At 47.4% G+C, this 18,404-nt stretch overlaps 1 protein-coding gene across 1 annotated transcript in view; it reads left to right on the top strand.

Moving 5' to 3' along the window:
- MYG1 (MYG1 exonuclease) overlaps positions 1-17,906 on the top strand; it is a 51,877-nt gene extending 33,971 nt beyond the window's left edge. Inside the window, exons 6-7 of the mRNA XM_077483854.1 lie at positions 5,946-6,127; positions 17,648-17,906. Of these exons, the coding sequence (XP_077339980.1) occupies positions 5,946-6,127; positions 17,648-17,807 (342 nt within the window). The 3' untranslated portion in view covers positions 17,808-17,906. The remainder of the gene's footprint in view (positions 1-5,945; positions 6,128-17,647) is intronic.
- The last annotated feature ends 498 nt before the right edge of the window (positions 17,907-18,404 follow it).

Raw genomic sequence — 18,404 nt, 5'->3', positions numbered from 1 at the left:
ACATATGTAAATGATTATTTTTACATGTAGCAGAGAGATGTCAGAATTGGCCTGGGTAGCAAGTGGTTAGGGAGTTACAACTAGCACTTTACCCATACAATTGTTTGGTAACATAGATTTTTCTTATATTCAACGACTGACACAGCTTCTCCCTTTAGACTATTGGTTGTTATGCCACCTTCAGGAGAAGACTAAGCATTACATGTTAACATGTGATAATAAAACTAGAACTTTCTAGCTCCGCCCAACGGGTGGTCCCTTAGGTAACAACCCCTCAGCATGCTACTGCAGCCTCCATTTTATTTTGCCTAGTGAAGAAGGACCTAGGCACCTTTTTTCTGCAGAAGCTTGGCTTTTTGTGAAAGATGATAGATCCTGTGATCTGCTATCAACAGCCAGCTGGGTGACAGGTTGGATACCCTTATCCTTTGTAGTCTCCCCAGCCTGGCCATCAAGCGTGTGCAGACCAGAGCTCCCCGCTGGGTCGGCCACGACGAAACCTCAGCTCCAGAGGTGTTCGTGAGCTTTTATGCTCCGGGGCGCACATATGATCGGGCTACTGATATCTGCGTCAGTGTGCCGAGGCCAGCAGCCACCCTGTACTGATCAGAGAGTGGGTCTGTAATGGAATGTCTCCCACCTCTTCAAGACTGGTAAGTACAGCACTCCCTGCCTCGGCGGGACTGAGCAGCTGGGCATTTCCTGGGAGGTCGATTCGAGGGTCCCTCACCTCCCTCTCTTCTCTCCCTGTCCCTATTCCCCCCCCCCCCCCCCCCCCCCGGGGGATGCTGCGTGTGGCTGTTGAGCGGTGGCTGCTCTTCTATGCTTCGGCCATTTTCCCTGTGATTTAGCCTCATACTGGACGCCGGCGGCCATTTTCTAGAAGCCTGGAACACTTTTTCAGCTTATTCTAGAGGCAGCATGTGTCCCTGTGCTCTAGCGGCCATTTTCGGATCCCTCTGCACCTGGGAGCCAACAGAGACCACAGGCACTACTTGCTGGATAGAGCAGAATCCTTCAGGGTGGTGAGTCCCGCGGAAAAGAGCCCCTCAGGACAGTGACAGTTCCACCCTCCTTACTGCTGCTGGCTAAGTCCCCTTTGGGTGGCAGACAGGGTAGGGTCAGCATGGCTTCAGAAACTGGTGTTTCTTCCCCGAAGTCCAGGCAATTGCAACTGGTTCGCCTGCAGAATGCGCAGTGCCCTTGGACGCCTTGTCGGTGTTCCTTAATCCGTTCGTTGCCAAGATGGCGGCGGTGCGTGCGCACAAGGAGCTAAAAAAAAAGTGCCGTCCCCCCGTCTTCTGGAGAGAGCTCTGATGAAGACTCGGGCCCTGGTGAGGCTGGTGACCCCTGTTGACGTTTCAGATGATGCTGACCAGGACAGTGAGGATGAGTACCCATCCGGGTCCGTGCGTGACAAATCGCTTGTTGGAGCACTTATCACAGCTGTGCGTGATACCTTTAAGATTCAGGAGCCAGCAGATCCCTCTGCTGATGTAGCTGTCCCTTTTGGGTCCCGTAAGCCAGCCATTCACCTAAGATGTTCCCGTATCTGATTTATTTTGACAAGTTAATTTACAAGGAATGGGGTCGACCGCAACGGACCTTTTGGTCCCCAAATACATGTTGGTGCGTTACCCCTTTTGAGCAGAGCCTTCTCAAAAAGTGGTCAGCTCCTTCGGTCGTGGACCCGCCAGTATCTAGGTTAAACAAAGTAACTACGATCCCAGTGGAGGGGACATTTTAAGGATCCCACAGACAGGAAGGCTGAGGCAGTGGCTTGTTCCTTTTTAACGGTTGTGGGGTCAACCATGCTACCAGTACTGGCATCCGCAAGTGTGCTGAGTGGGCAAAACTGTTGCACTGCGAATTGGGAGAACAGCAGGCTTCTCCTGTCTGCGTGGAACTAGCAGACCAACTAGTGCCATGGCCTTAAGTACGTTTGTGGCGCAGCCCTGGATATTCTCCCCCTGTTATCCAGGGCTTCAGTGTCAGCTGTGGTTCTGAGGCACCTGATTTGGTTGAAATGCTGGTCTGCTGACCAGGCATCCAAAAAAGCCCTGACAGGATCTTCCCTCCCTTGGCAACCGGCTCTTTAGAACCTCTTTGGATGACATTAAGAATGCCACAGGTGGTAAGAGTTCACTACTCCCACAGGCCAGGAAGGCTAAGGAGCTACGCCGTAGGCAAGGGCCCTCTTTTTCCACTCAAACTGCTTTTTTTTGTCCGCCCGGAGCTTCGGCTAAACGTCCCCAGCCTGACAGGATGACCACTGAAAGACAGAAACGTCCCTGGAACCGCAAGCCTGCGAACAAAAGTGCTACCGCCTGAAGGTTTGCCCCCACCCCGTGACTCGGGTGGGGGGGTCGGCTTTGGAGTTTGCAGCCCGGTGGTCCTCTCGACTATCCGACCAATGGGTCTGCGATCTGATTTCCTATGGCTACAAGATAGATTTCCTCTCTTAGCCACAAAACAGATTCTTCCCCCCTCCAGCATACCTGTTCTCCCGGCTCGCCAGGAGGCCCTCTTGGGGGCAGTAGGGGACCTGCTGAATCGCGTGGTGATTGTATCTGTTCCAGAATCTGAACGTTTCCAGGGGTTCTACTCAAACCTGTTTGTAGTTCCCAAGAAGGAAAGGGGTACGTCCAATCTTGAATCTAAAAGCTCTCAATCACTTTGTGAAAGTGCAGAGGTTCAGAATCAGTTTTCTCAGTAGTCGCTGCACTCCATCAAGGGGACTCCCTGGTGTCTTAGACATCCAGGATGCAAAACTGCACATACCCATATGCCTGCAGGCATGAAAAGTTTCTGCGATTTGCAGTCGGAGAAGCCCACTACCAGTTTGTGCTCTCCCTTTTTTGGTTTGGTATCTCGCTCGCCCCCCCCCCCCCCCCGAGTCTTTATCAGGGTATTGGCTCCTGTGTTTGCATTGCTACGGCAATGCAGGATCGTGGTTGTGGGTTACCTAGACTATCTCCTCCTGAGAGCTTCTTCCATCTCAGAGTTTGAAGAGGATGCGGCGATCACCATGCAGACCCTGCCAAGAATTTGGGGGGCTGTTGAACCTAAAAAAGTTGGCGATAGTACCAACTCAGCGTTTGGAGTACCTAGGCTTGCTGCTGGACTCCATGGAAGCGAGAGTGTTTCTCCCTTGAAACAAGCTGCAGACTCTCTCAGAGCCACGGTAAAACTGCTGATGAACCGCAAGCGGCCGTCGCTGCACTCTGCATGCGAGTCCTGGGACTCATGGGGCTCACCTTCGAGGCAGGTGAGCCAGTTAGTCAGGGGGTTCCCTGATCTGGTGGCTGAGGTCTCTGGTGCTTCAGTCCGGGAAGTCGTTCTACCTCTGAAATGGACAGTGATCGCAACGGACGCCAGCCTATTCAGCTGGGGTGGAGTGATGGGAGTTCAGTCGACGGCCGATCAATCTGCCGATCAACCTACTTGAACTGAGAGAGATCAGGCTATGCCTCCACATGGTCAATGAGACTGCAAGGGCGTCCGATCAGGATCCAGTTAGACAATGCCACTGCTGTGGCTAACGTCAATCACCAAGGAGGAAAAAGAAGCTTGGCCGATGCACAGGAGGTCGCTCACATACTTCAGTGGGCAGAGTGACATATACCGGCCATTTACATCCCGGGTGTGAACTGCCAGACGGACTATTTAAGTCGTCGGATCCTGGACCCAGGAGAATGGGCGTTGCATCCGGAGGTGTTCAGGCTACTGTGCCTGTGGTGGGGGGCACACCAGATGTGGATCTTCTGGCCTCCCGTCTCAATCGGAAGGTGCTGAGATTCGTGTCCAGGACAAGAGGTCCATGCGCAGACGCTTCAGACGAGCTGGTGGCTCCGTGGGATCAGTATCAGCTGATATACGCCTTTCCTCCACTGAAACTGTTGCCACGTCTGCTTCGTAGAGTGGAAGCCGACTGGATCCCAGTAATACTGGTTACCCCAGGTTGGCTTCAGCATCCTTGGCATGCAAACCTAGTGCGCCTGGTGGCAGACACTCCCTGGCAACTGCCGTTGCGCGAGGACCTTCTGTCTCAAGGTCCGATTCTCATTTTTTCTGCTTTACCACCGCTTGCTTTAACGGCATTGGCTATTGAGAGCCAAGTTTTGAGGATCCGGGGTCTGTCAGGGAGCGCGGAAGATATATCTTCATACCTGGAAGGCCTGCATCTCCATGTGTGAGGAGAAAGGATGGCATCTGCACTCCTTTTCTATATCCAGAATCCTGCTGTTTGTTCAGCAAGGGATGGACCAGAAATTGGCGTTTAAGCACCAGTAAAGGACAAATATCAGCTTTGGCTGTCTTTTTTTTTTTTTTCAGCAACCCTTGGGGTCTCACTCTATAGTGAGTACTCTTGCTCAAGGGGTGCAACATGTAGTCCCTCCGGTGCATCTACCATTACCCCTGTGGGATCTGAACCTGGTATTGGCGCTTCAGAAACCGCCATTTGAAAATATCAGTTTCCCCTGTTGACTCTTTTCTAGAAAGTGGTCTTTCTAGTGGCCATCACATCGGCCAGGAGGGTTTCGGAACTGGCGGCCTTGTCCTGCAAGTCGCCCTATCTGGTTATCCACAAGGATAAGGTGGTGTTGCGTCCGCAACAGTCTTTTCTGCCGAAGGTAGTCTTGGCGTTTTCACATCAATGAGGACATTGTGTTACCATCTCTGTGTCCTAAGCCGACACATCCTAAGGAGGTGGTCCTTCATGCTCTGTACATGATTCGGGCTCTGAAGGTGTGTTTGTCTGCCACAGTTTCCTTCCGGAAGTCAGAATCACTTTTTGTTTCGGTGGCTGGTCCAAAGAAAGGCATGGCGGTTCTCGTCGGCCACCATTTCCAGGTGGATCACACAGATTGTAGTACAAGCCTACGCCTTGAAGTGGCAGGTGTCCCCCCCTTCTGGTCATGGCCCACTCCACGAGGGCAATAGGAACATCTTGGGCCTTCCGACATGAAGCGTCTGCCGCTCAAGTGTGTAAAAGGCGACCTGGTCTTCTGTACACATGTTTACAAAGTTCTACAAGGTAGATGTCGGTGCATCGGGTGATACCTGTTTTGACGGCAAAGTTTTGCAGGCGGCTGTATAGTTGCAATTGCTTATGCAATCTTTGACTTTTTTTTTTTTTTTTTTTTTTTTTGTAAAAACGCAGTACCTTTTTTAAGTTAATGCACTGTTGCATTCGTTACCGCAGTTTTTGGTGCACTTTGAGGTTAGTGCTTCTCCGTTGAGGAGCACCCTGTGTTTTTTTTATTTTTTGTGGTGGTTTTTCCACACACAATGTAGTTTTTACCCACACAAAAAAAAAATTTTTGTACTAGCTCCCACATGCCATGGTGGATGAAGTTTTATGCAGTTTTCTCACCCCTCGTTTTAGCACTGCTTGGGGACGTCCCAATGGTCTAAAGGGAGAAGCTATGTCAGTCGGTGAATATAAGAGAAAATAGGATTTTTTTTGTACTCACCGTAAAATCCCTTTCTCTGTAATTCACCGACTGACACAGCACCCACCCTTCATATTTTTCTTTACGTTATACTGCTTGTTGATGTACTGAGGCTGCAGTAGCATGCTGAGGGCTTGTTACCCAAGGGACTGCCCCTTGGGCGGAACTAGAAAGTTCTAGTTTTATTATCACATGTTAACATGTAATGCCTAGTCTTCTCCTGAAGGTGGCATAACAACCAATGGTCTAAAGGGAGAAGCTGTGTCAGTCGGTGAATTACAGAGAAAAGGATTTTACGGTGATTACAAAAAAATCCTATTTTTCCGATAGAGGGCCTCTTTCTCTTAAATTTTGTTTGGAGGTGGTATGCTTTGTTTATGAAGAATACTGCACGCCTTAAAAAAAAAAAAATTGGCTAACAAATGACTGCTTTGTTGTCCTCTGCAATCCCAGTAAAGTAGACTTTTTTTTTTTTTTTTTTTTCTCCAGGTAGATAGCAGTGGGGAAGTGGTCATGTTGGCGCAAGGTGGGTGTCCTTGGAAGGAGCACCTTTTCCAGGTGGAAAAAGAACTAAGTCTAGAGAAACAAATAAAATATGTAATTTATCCAGATCAGAGCGGAAAGTGGAGGGTTCAGTGTGTCCCCACAGGTCCCAATACTTTTCAAAATCGGTGAGTAACAAAACATAATTTTGACATTCTGTTGAATAGCGTCCTAGTGGTGTTAAGTAAATATAATTAGTAATGGTTAAATGTCAGGTCTGCACCAGGGGGCAAAAAAAGCCAGAATCTGATTCTGAAATTTCTCCCTGCCATAATTTCTGACTGCTGTTCACTTTAGTTTTGTGTGTTTATCATCCCAGACACAACAGGTAGAGTGCGACATGATATAAGTCACATCAGGTGTGAAGTTTCTCACCCCAGCTCGGAGATGCATTAACATTTTTTCATGTGGTTCAACGCTTACCAACTACTAAAGTGCTTGGGTGTATTGGGCACACAGGTGGGATAGCGGAGGGGGGGTGCATGGTCCAGAGGTCAGTGGAAGCAATCCATCAGCTGCTGTTGACATAATATATGCGTTGGTATTAAAAGGAAATAACTGGTTCCCGACCATGTGACGCAGATATACTGTGGTACAATGGCTTTCCTGGGTGCAATCCCGTACGGGTACACCCTACCCTTTTTCAGCCACCAGAGGGCGCACCGTGCGCCTACTGCACGTGGCTGCCAGGCACGATCACAGCCGGCCATACACGCCAGCACGGGGGTTTGTGTGTGTGTGTGTGTAAACGCACACATCCCCTGTGCTGTCAGAGGAGAGGAGCCATATCGTTTGTTCCTACTAAGTGGGGGAAAAACTTCCCCCTCCTAGTCAGTCCTATCCCCATATAGTTAGAACACACAGTTAATCCCTTGATTGCCCCCCCCCCCCCCCCCGTGTTAACCCTTTCCCTGCCAGTGATATTCACACAGTAATCCGTTCATTTTTATAGCACTGATCGCTGTATAAATGCCAGTGGACCCAAAAAAGTGTCAAGTCTTCGATCTATCCGCCGCAGTACCGCTAAAAATCACAGATCACCGCCATTACTAGGAAAAAAATAAAAATTAAAATGTTGTAATGCTATCAATCTTTCCCATAGTTTGCAGATGCTATAACTGTTGCGCAAATCAATATACGCTTATTGCAATATTTTTGGGGGGAAAAAGTAGAAGAATATATGTTGGCCTGAACTGATTAAGAAATTTCTCTCTCTCCTCTCTCTCTCTCTCTCTCTCTCTCTCTCTCTCTCTCTCCCTCTCCCTCTCCTCTCCCTCTCCCTCTCCCTCTCCCTCTCCCTCTCCCTCTCCCTCTCTCCTCTCCCTCTCCCTCTCCCTCTCCCTCTCCCTCTCCCTCTCCCTCTCCCTCCTCTCCCTCTCCCTCCCTCTCCCTCTCCCTCTCCCTCTCCCTCTCCCTCTCCCTCTCCCCCTCCCCCTCCCCCTCCCCCTCCCCCTCTCCCTCTCTCTCTCTCTCTCTCTCTCTCTCTCTCTCTCTCTCTCTCTCTCTCTCTCTCTCTCTCTCTCTCTCTCCCTCTCTCTCTCTCCTCTCTCTCTCTCTCTCTCTCTCTCCCTCTCTCTCTCTCCCTCTCTCCCTCTCTCTCCCTCTCCCTCTCTCTCCCTCTCTCTCCCTCCCTTTCTGGGGCTGAAGTGGTTAAAGATGACCTTTGCTGAGTGACTCAGTAGATTGCTATTGTATGTTTTTTAGCAAGTTCAGCAAGCAGCCGGTCCTTGCTGCAATTGGTATATCTCAGTTCATTAAGGAACAGTTTGTGGAGATACTTTCAATTCGGCCTGATCAATGGGCTGGTATATCACACGCACTGTGTTTCACAGTAGATGCTATGAAAGACTCTATCATTTAAGCTTCATGGCTTATGCTTGGACTAGTGCATTCTCGCAGAGTTCTGTGGCTGAAAAATTGGTCAGCCGAAGCACCATGTAAACAGCTCTTAGCCAGTTTTCCCTTTCATGGTGAACGGCTATTTAGAGACGATCTGGATAAGTACGTCCAAAGGCCTTCTAATGGGAAAAGGTCTCTTACCAGTAAAGAAGAAGTTCAAATATTCTCCTTTAATTGTGCTACCTCTCCTGTGCCAGGGGCATAAGCCTCTAGGCCAGTGATGGCGAACCTTGGCACCCCAGATGTTTTGGAACTACATTTCCCATGATGCTCATGCACTCTGCAGTGTAGTTGAGCATCATGGGAAATGTAGTTCCAAAACATCTGGGGTGCCAAGGTTCGCCATCACTGCTCTAGGCAGTCTCGAAGGCCTCACTGTCAGGTTCAAGGGGAAGTCCCCAAGGGCAGCACCAGAGTCAGAAGAGATCTTGGGTCAGAAAGCCCACAAAGCAGAATGCTAAAACCTCCTCATGAAGGGGCGCCCCTGCCCGTTCAGGTGGGGGGAAGGCTTCTGCAATTCTCAAGACAATGTCAGGACAGATGGGTGGCTTCTGCAGGGGTTTGGTTGTGGGTTTCCCCACCCCCCCCCCCCCCCCCCCTCTAGAGTTTGAGTGTTTCAGTTTCCTCCCCTTTTTTTTTTTTTTTTGGCAGGTTTTGATTCAAACCTTTTATTTTTCCAGATCCAAACAAAGAGGTAAGACCCATTATAGATCTCAAAGATCTGAAACAGCACTAAAGCCGCGTACACACGGGCAGACTGTCTGGCCAACTTAGTCCGTCAAAACACATTTCAGCGGACAGTCCGCTCGTGTGTGGGCTTCAGCTGACTTTTTCAGCGTGCAGTCTGGCGGACTAAGTATTTCGGAATTTCTGTAATATTGTCCGTCGTACTTTGGTTCCAGCGGACAATCCGCTCGTGAGTAGGCTAGTTCGACAGACTAAGTATGGCGCATGCTCAGAAAGGATTTACACGGTGAAAGGTTGCATTGCTGTGTATTGGACTTCCTATTTCTAGTCCCGTCGTACGTGCTGTACACGTCATCGCGCAAACTTTCGACGGACTGTTTGTGCATTCGTGTGTGGTCAAGTCCGTTCATTCGAAAGTAGGACGGACTGTCTGTCGGATTGTCTGACGGACTAAGTTGGCCATACAGTCCGCCCGTGTGTACGCGGCTTTATACACCCGATCCTTTTGCATGCAATCAATCCGATCGGTTGTGTCCATCCTGCAAGGAGGGGAGTTTTTGGGCGTCAATCGATTATCAAAGATGCATATCTTCACGTGCCAATATTTCCCGCTCACCAGAAATTTCTGCACATTGAAATTTTAAATCATAATTTTCAGTTGTGGCCCTGCCATTCAGTTTAGCCACAGCACCACAGGTTTTCTGAAAAATTCTAGCAGCACCTCCTTGAGCCAGATTAAGGGCTCAAGGCATAACGGTCCTAGCCTATTTAGACGGTCTACCTTTTTAATAGATCATTCAGTCTCAGGTCTAAACTAGAGTCTGATTACAGCTGTAACTACCTGGAATCTCTGGGTTGGATACTCAACCAAGAAAAATCCTCCTTAGAATTCTCAAGGTGATTACAGTACTTAGGGCTGATTATGGATACCGTACAGAAGACGGTATTCTTACCCCAGACGGGAATCCGTTCCATTGTAGGACTAATTCAACTTATCAAAAAAGGAAAAATCCTTCCATTCGACTGTGCATGAGATTGTTGGGGGAAATGGTGGCCTCCTTCGAGGCCATCCCTCGCACAGTTTTTCACTCAAGACTGCTTCAAAACACCATCCTGACGGTCGCAAATAAAAAGATTTGGGCCTTGGTTTTTTTTCCAATACGCTTGGCTCCTGACGCAAGTCAGAGCCTAAATTGGTTGTTATCCAGCAAAAGGGAAAATCTTTTCTACCTGTATCTTGGGAAGTATTAACAGATGACAGTCTTCTAGGCTGGGGAGCAGCCCTGGAAGAAGATTCTGTCCAGGGGACATGGGCCAGGTTAGAGGACCTTGCCTATCAACATTTTGGAAGATTCGGGGCAGTATGTCTGGCCCTAGAATCTTGGGCGGACTACGGGACTCAGGATTCAGTCCGACAAGGCCACGACAGTGGCTTACATCAATCACCAGGGGGGCACGAGAAGTCGTGCAGCCCAAAAATAGAGGTGAATAATGTTCTAGCTTGGGCAGAACACAACATTCCTTGCCTATCGGCAATTTTCATTTTAGGAATGGAGAATTGGCAGGCGGGCTACTTGAATCGGCAACAATTATTCCGGGAGAATGGCCTCTTCACCCCGACATCTTCCTAGCGATAGGTCAGAGATGGGGTATTTCGGATATGTACCTATTCGCATCCAAATTCAACAACTAAGTCGACAACTTTGTGTCAACAACAATGGTTCTGCTAGCAGGCGGAACAGACGCATTAGTCTTCCCATGGGATCAGTTTTTCATTGATCTATGCGTTTCCTCCAATTCTGCTACTTCGGCACCTTTTCCGCAGGAACGAAAGGTGATTCTGGTGGCCCCAGTGGGTCCCAGAAGATCTTGATTTACAGAGATCATAAAGATAGCAGTAGGAATCCTTTGGACTCTGCCATCATAGCCAGGCCACCTTGCACAAGGTCTGGTATTTCATCCTACCTTACGGACGAAAGATTTAACAGGTTTGACTGTTGAATCCCACTTTTATAAAGGATCATGGGTGATCTCCTTCGGTAGTGTCTACTTTTGTTTGATGCCAGGAAGCCGGCTTCCAAAATCATTTACTATAGGGTCTGGAAGGCATATGTTCCTTGGTGTGGATCCGGGGGTTGGCACTCCAGGAAGTATGTCATAGGCAGGATCCCTGATTCCTGCAAATGGGATCTGAAATAAAGCAGGCCTTGACTTCTATCAAGAGCCAGATCCCGGCCTTGTCAGTGTTTTTTCAATGGCCTCATGCTTCAGTCTTGATGCGGAGCCTATTCAGGGGGTAACACGGATTATTCCCCCTATCAAGGCACCTCTAAATGCTTGGAATTTAAAGTTGGTCTTATCGGCTTTGCTGAATGAGCCGTTTGAACCTTTTTTATGAGAAATTTGCTTGATTCTTTTGAGAAGAAAGATAATCTTTCTGGTTGCCATTTCTTCTGCTAGAAGAGTATCCGAACTAGCGGCTCTGTCTTGTAAAGAGCCATATTTGATCATGCATAAAGATGAGGTGGTTTTATGTGCTCATCCTGAATTCCTACCAAAAATGTTTTTTTTTTTCATGTAAACCAATAGCTTATTCTTGCTTCTTTCTCCCCAGAGCCTCAATCTAGGGAAGAGAAGGCACTACATTCCCTTGATGTAGTAAGAGCAATCAGAGATTATTTAAAGGCGACCGCTCAGTTTCGCAAAACATGTTTTGTTTGTACTGCCAGAAGGGCCAAAATGTGGACAGGCAGTGTCAAAATGTACTATTTTCCAAATGGATTTGTCAAGTGATTGTTCAAGCTTCGACTTAAGAAGAAAATTCTTCCTTATGCTAGAGCATACCCATCCAGGGCGATTAGTGCCTCTTAGGTGGTGCATCATCGGGCCTCCATGGCTCAGATCTGTAAGGCCGTGACTTGGTCTTTGGTTTATATGTTTACCAGATTTTATCAAATCTGTGTTAACGGTCATGAGAATATTACCTTTGGGCGCAATAGGCTGCAGTATGAGTCCTCTGGCCTCCTGTTTTTTGTCGTCTCCCTCTGTTCAGTTGCCATTGTTATGGGGCATCCCACATAGTAATGCTCTGTGTCCCCTGATGTAAGAAAAGAAAACAGGATTTTTAAAGCTTACATGTAAAATCCTTTGATGTACATCTTATATAATTGATTGATTATATTGATTGGCTACAAAACTGAGGACTCCCAGTAGTGGGAGGGGTTATATAGGGAGTACACTTCTTGCCTTAGCTGATGGACACTGGCACGCCCTATCAGTGGCCGTATAACCCACATAGTAATTACTATGGCTCTGTGTCCCCTGATGTACATCAAAGAAAAGGATTTTACAGGTAAGCCGTTTTAAAAATCCTGTGTTTTTTTTTTTTGCAAAAAAATTGCACTTGTAAGACCGCTGCACAAATATGGTTTTACATAAAGTATTGCAATGACCGCCGTTTTATTCTCTGGGGTGTCTGAAGAAAAAAAAAAAAAAAAAAGTTTGGGGCTTCTAAGTAATTTTCTAGCAAAAAATTATTTTAGCTTGTAAACGCAAAGTCTGAAAAATAGGCCTGGTCCTTAAAGTGGACCTTCCGCTCATTGGAATCCCCCCCCCCCCCCTCTGGCGCCACAATTGGCACCTTACAGGGGGGAGGGGGTGCAGGTACCTGTACAGTACAGGTATCTGCACCCACTTCCAGCACAGATTCTGCAGAAGGTACGCCCCTTTCCGCAGAATCTACGCCTCTTTCCAAAAGTCCCCCGCTGCCTGCTGGGAAACACACGGATCCCAGAGACAGCGGGGACCATCCTTATTGCGCAGCGCGACTCACGCATGCGCTGTAGGGAACCGGGAAATGAAGCCGAAAGGCTCCACTTCCTGATTCCCATACCCAAGATGGCGGCGGCAGCACCCGAGAGATGATCGAGAGATCGGCTTCGGGTGCCGACATCGCGGGCGTGCTGGGCGGGTAAGTTTCACTATTTTAAAAGTCAGCAGCTGCAGTATTTGTAGCTGCTGGCTTTAAAAAAAAAAAACGGCGGACTCCCGCTTTAAGTAGTTTAAAAAAGCTTTTTTGTTTATAAAGAAAGCATGGTAAAGGTCTCTGTGAAATAAGGGATACATAGTCTCTGATATCTACACTACCCCCAAAACATCTGCTACCCTACTGAGCATGCATTTCTTTAGGGTTCCCCTTTCTCTTGCCTGGATGTCTTTTTCTAGGTCAGTGACTTGGAGTAACTCCGCTTTTAAGAAAAAACGTTCCCCTCTGGGTGGTCTATGTACACTACAAGGGTTTTAAAAAAACTTTGTTGCAGATTCCTACTCTTTTTGTTCTGAAAACCATCATCCCTGTACGTCTCTCTATGCTCATGAGCAGAAGTGAGTTTAATGGGAGTGGTTTCATAATAGTCAACCGGCCGCTTCACCTGCAAAGCTCTGAGGAAAATTGTCGGGTCTGCATCCCTTTTTAGATGTGATTTCCTATTGGGAGTATCTCGACACAAAATTTCTTTCATTCATTGACAAACACAGCTTCTTCTCATTCTTGACCTTAGGGTTATCGCACCACCAGGGGAGGACTGGCAGAACATGTAAAAACGGCAAGACTGCACAGCACGGCCCAGTCCCTCTGGCTATAACCCCTCACCCTGCTTCCTGCAGCTCAGTTTTTTTTCTGCCTAGTGTAGAAGGACCTGGCTCCCTGAGGGGACTCCCTCTCCCCCTGTTCAGCAGCCATTTTCTTAATGATTTTTTATTTTTTTATTTTTTTTTATAGGACGGCCGGCGGCTGTTTTCTTTCTAGCCTCAGCGTGGTTCACCTTAGTGCTGTTGTCTGTGTACCTCAGAACAGTGCGTTTTTTTTTACTCTGCGCACTTCGTGACTGACACAGGGCAGAGCGGACGGCGACAGCACTCGGTCAGGGTGGTGAGTCCTACTGGGGGGCCCCTCAGTCTGCGAGCAGCTAGGAGGGTGGGATTTGTGTACCTTGCCTTAAGTTCCTAAGTTGTGGCAGGCGAGTGAGGGTCTGCGCTTCTGCATGCGAGTTCTGAGCCTCATGGTAGCCACTTTCCAAGCAGTACTGTACGCACAATTTCACACTCGAGTCCTGCAAAAGGAGATTTTGCCAAAATGGAACAAATCTCCATTATCCCTGGATTGTCAAATTCAGGTGAGCCAGCTAGTCAGGAATTCCCTTCTCTGGTGGCTGAGGTCTCTGGCCCTTCAGTCCGGGAGATCGTTCTTTCCTCCCCATTGGATGGCTATTACAACGGATGCCAGCCTGACCTGTTTGGGGGGGGGGGGGGGGGAGTGGTTTGGGCGTACAGTCAGGTCAGCCCAGGGCCTCTGGTCGTGGGAAGAATCCCAACTGCCGATCAACGTGCTCGAGCTTCGGGCGATCAGGCAGTGCCTCTCCACATTGTCGATGAGGCTACAGGGGCGTCCGGTCAGGATGCAGTAGGACAACACCACGGCGGTGGCATGTCAACCATCAAGGAGCTCGGCTGCAGCATGGGAGGTTGCTCACATCCTCCAGTGGGCACTGCGGCATGTGCCGGCCGTAGAAAACTGGCAGGCGGACTACCTAAGTCGTCAGATGCTGGACCCAGGGGAATGGTTGTTGCATCTGGATGTATTCCAGCTCCTTTGCCTAAAGTGGGCTACACCCGATGTGGTCCTCTGGCCTCTCGGCTCAATCGGATGGTGGGCGGACACGTCAGGCGCGCTGGTGGCTCCATGGGAGTATTGGCTGATTTATGCGTCTTTCCTCCCCCCCACCCCCCACAAACTTCTACCGTGTCTGGTGCGCAGAGTGGAGGCTAAGGGGATTCCGGAGATTCTGATTGGCCTTGACGTCCTTGGTACGCCGACCTAGTACGACTGGTGGTGGATGTTCCTTGGCAGCTGCTGATGCGAGAGGACCACCTATCTCAAGGTCCGATACTTCATTCTGCTTTACCGTCACTGGTTTTAATGGCATGGCTGTTGAAAACCCAGGTACTAAGGGACTGAGGTCTGTCAGACTCAGTAATTTCCGGTATGCTGAGGGCCTTCCACGTACGATGGTAAATCTTTAGAGAATGCAGTCGCCTCCTCTAAAGATTTACAATCGTACGTGGAAGGCTTACATCTCCATGTGTGAGGAGATGGGGTGGTGTCCGCACATACTCATTTTCCAGGATTCTGCTGCCTTTGCAGCGAGCAGTGGATCAGAAACTTGCTTTAAGCACCATCAAGGGGTCCCTTGGCGACTCACTCATTGGTGAGAACTTTTGTGCAAGGTGTTCGACACGTAGTCCCTCCGGTTCGACCACCACTACCCCTGTGGGATCTGAATCAGGTGCTATCGGCGCTTCAGAAACCGCTGTTTGAAAACATTAGGGAGTGTCTTTCTAGTGGCCATTACATCTGCCAGGAGGGTTTCTGAGTTGGTGGCCTTGTCATGCAAGTCTCCCTACCTGGTCATCCCTTCACAAGGATAAGGCGGTGCTGCGTCCGCAGCCCTCTTTCCTTCCAAAGGTGGTTTCAGCTTTTCATCTGAATGAGGACATCGTGCTGCCATGCCTTTGTCCTAAGCTGACACACCCGAAAGAAGTTGCCTTACATTCCCTGGACGTGGTCCAGGCTCTACAGGTGTATCTGTCTGCTACGGCTCCCTTCCGGAAGTCAGACTCTGTCTTGGTGGCTGGTCTGGGGGGAAAAAAAACAAGTCTGGCGGTCTCATCGACCACCATTTCTTGGTGGATCAGACAGATTGTGGTTCAGGCCTATGCCTTAAAGGGGCGGGTGCCCCCTTTTTCCTTTCACTGCTCATTCCACCAGGGCAAGAGGAACCTCCTTGGCTTTCCGACATTAAGCATCTGTCTCCCAGGTGTGTAAGGCTGTGACTTGATCGTCCGTTCACACTTTCACTAAATTCTACAAAGTTGACGTAAGCGCATCTTTAGATGCTTGCTTTGGCCGCAAGCTTTTACAGGCAGCTGTGTAAGGTTGCAATTTACACTTTCTTTCAGTTACAAGTTTGTTGTGAACGCATCTTTTAATGCATAAGTTAGCCACATGTTTTGATGGCGGCCGTTTAAAATGGCAACTCCTTTGTTGAGGTGTTCCTTTTTGTTGTGGATGAAGTTTATGCTGCTTCCATTCCTTTTTTTGTGTTTTTTGTTTTTTTACACTGCTTGGAGACGTCCCTAAGGTCAAGAATTAAAGGGGCTGTGTCAGTCAATGAATGAAAGAGCGAATGCGATTTTATTTTTTTTTTTTTTTTTTTTTTTATTTATTTTTTTTTTCTCTCGCCGTAAAATCCTTTTCTCGGGGGGGGGGGGGGGGCGGAGGGGACAGCACCCACCCCTCCTATTTGTTTGTACCTCTTTTTGACGAACTGAGCTGCAGGAAGCAGGGTGAGGGGTTTATAGCCAGAGGGACCACCCTCTGGGCGTGCTGTGCTTTTTTTGTTGTTTTTACATGTTCTGCCTAGTCATCTCCTGAAGGTGGCATGATAGGTCAAGAATTAAAGGAGCTGTGTCCGTCGAACTTCAGAGAAAATTATTTTACAGTGAGTACAAAAATCCATTTTTTTTTTTTTTTATATATATAATATTTATATTTTGTTTTTTAATTTTTTCCCACAAATGTAGAGTTACCCTTTTTAAGTCATGAAGTACTGAAGACATTGGTTTAGCATAATAGGAAAACAGAATGCTGTCCATACAGTGCCTTGAAAAAGTATTCATACCCCTTGAAATTTTCCACATTTTGTCATGTTGCAACCTAAAACGTAAATGTGTTTTATTGGGATTTTATGTGATAGACCAACACAAAGTGGCACATAATTGTAACGTGGAAAGAAAATTATAAATGGTTTTTAAAATATTTTACAAATATGTGAAAAGTGCGGCATGCATTTGCATTCAGCCCCCCTGAGTCAATAATTTGTAGAAGCACCTTTTTCTGCAATTGCAGCTGCAAGTATTTTTGGGGATGTCTCTACCATCTTTGCACATCTAGAGTGACATTTTTGCCCATTCTGCTTTGCAAAATTGCTCAAGTTCTGTCAGATTGGATGGAGAGCGTCTGTCACCATCAATTTTCAAGTATTTCCGCAGATTCTCAATTGTATTTAGGTCTGGACTTTGACTGGGCCTGTCTAACACATGAATATGCTTTGATCTAAACCGTCCCATTTTAACTCAGGCTGTATGTTTAGGGTTTTTGTCCCGCTGGAAGGTGAACCTCCACCCCTAGTCTCAAGTCTTTTGCAGATTCTAACAGGTTTTCTTCTAAGGTAGCCCTGTATTTGGCTCCATCCATCTTCCCATCAGCTCTAACCAGCTTCCCTGTCCCTGCAAAAGAAAAGCATCCCCACAACATGATGCTGCCAACACTGTTAACCCTGCTTTAAACTTCTGCAAAACTTTATCCCTGACCTATCTGGTGTGTTCCTTGGCCTTCATGATGCTGTTTGTTCATGGAGGTTCTCTAACAAACCTCTGAGGGCTTCACAGAACAGCTGTATTTATACTGAGATTAAATTGCACACCAATGAATTCTATTTACTAATTGGGTGACTTTGAAGGCAATTGGTTCCACTAGATTTTTAGATAAGGGTATCGGAGTTAAGGGGACTGAATACAAACGCAAGCCACACTTTTCAGGTATTTTATTTGTGAAAAATGTTAAACCATTTATCATTTTCCTTCTACTTCACAATTATGTGCCACTTTGTGTTGGTTTGTCACATAAAATCCCAATAAAATGCATTTTACCTTTTTGGTTGTAACATGACAAAATGTGGAAAATTTCAAGGGGTGTGAATACTTTTTCAAGGAACTGTATATGCATTACATGTGGCCTGTGTATTACCAGCTGATTAGAGGTAAGATGCAATTGATGCATAGCTCACTCGTGAATCAGATCGACCACTTGCTGCCAGAATGTGAGGCATCCATGACATTAAACAATGAAACATTCTAACAAGATATTTTTCTTTACATCATGCCATTTAGCCTATCATTTGCGTATTGTTCTGTTAGCTAAAACACATGTCATTCCCCCATAGACTTTCTCTCCCAGAAGACTGGCGTGGACTGCGGGCAGATGACCTCTCCTCCATCAGTGGTATTCCAGGTTGTATCTTCGTTCACACCACTGGCTTCATTGGTGGGAATGAGACACAAGGAGGAGCGCTGGAAATGGCACGGAAAGCCTTGACTTCCTAGAATGGACCCCTTGTATTTATTCAGCCACATAAAGTACCATGCAGAAGAGAAACCATTGTATTTATATCATGTGACTTCAGTAAATATTTTTGTAATCAACTTGATCAAATGCTGGCTGTTCTGATTACTGTGTTCCATGCCTTTTTTGTGTTCTGTTTTGCGTGAAAGGGCCCCCTAGGAGTGAATGGTAGTGAATGATGTGCTTTTTTTGTGTCTGATGAAAGCCCCCTGCCCACTCCATTATATTTTTCATATACATATTATTTATTTATTTTTTAGAAAACCCACATCTAACATTAAAGAACAAGTTCACCTTTGGGAACATGTTCCTAATGCTGCAGCTGCTGCCTGATTTCCACCCTGCTGATTGCTGGTGCAATGCCTTTACAGGCTCCAAAAAATAATAAATGCACTTTTTTTTTTTTTTTTTTTTTTTTCCCCTGCAAAAATGTGCATTCATTTTATTTTTTTTAAAGTGCACACGGGCTTTAAGTTCGAGTTGTGCATTGTCACATGTAGATCAATGGGCCTTTGAACTGAACCTGCATAAAATGCCAACAGTACTATTGTGCCCTGCATCACTATCGGTGTTCGGCA

This window comes from Lithobates pipiens, unplaced genomic scaffold (genome assembly GCF_037356315.1).
Source record: "Lithobates pipiens isolate NorthernLeopardFrog02 unplaced genomic scaffold, aLitPip1_a1.2 Scaffold_16, whole genome shotgun sequence".
In the NCBI taxonomy this organism is placed as follows: domain Eukaryota; kingdom Metazoa; phylum Chordata; class Amphibia; order Anura; family Ranidae; genus Lithobates; species Lithobates pipiens.
This window is presented reverse-complemented; position numbering and strand designations above follow the sequence as displayed.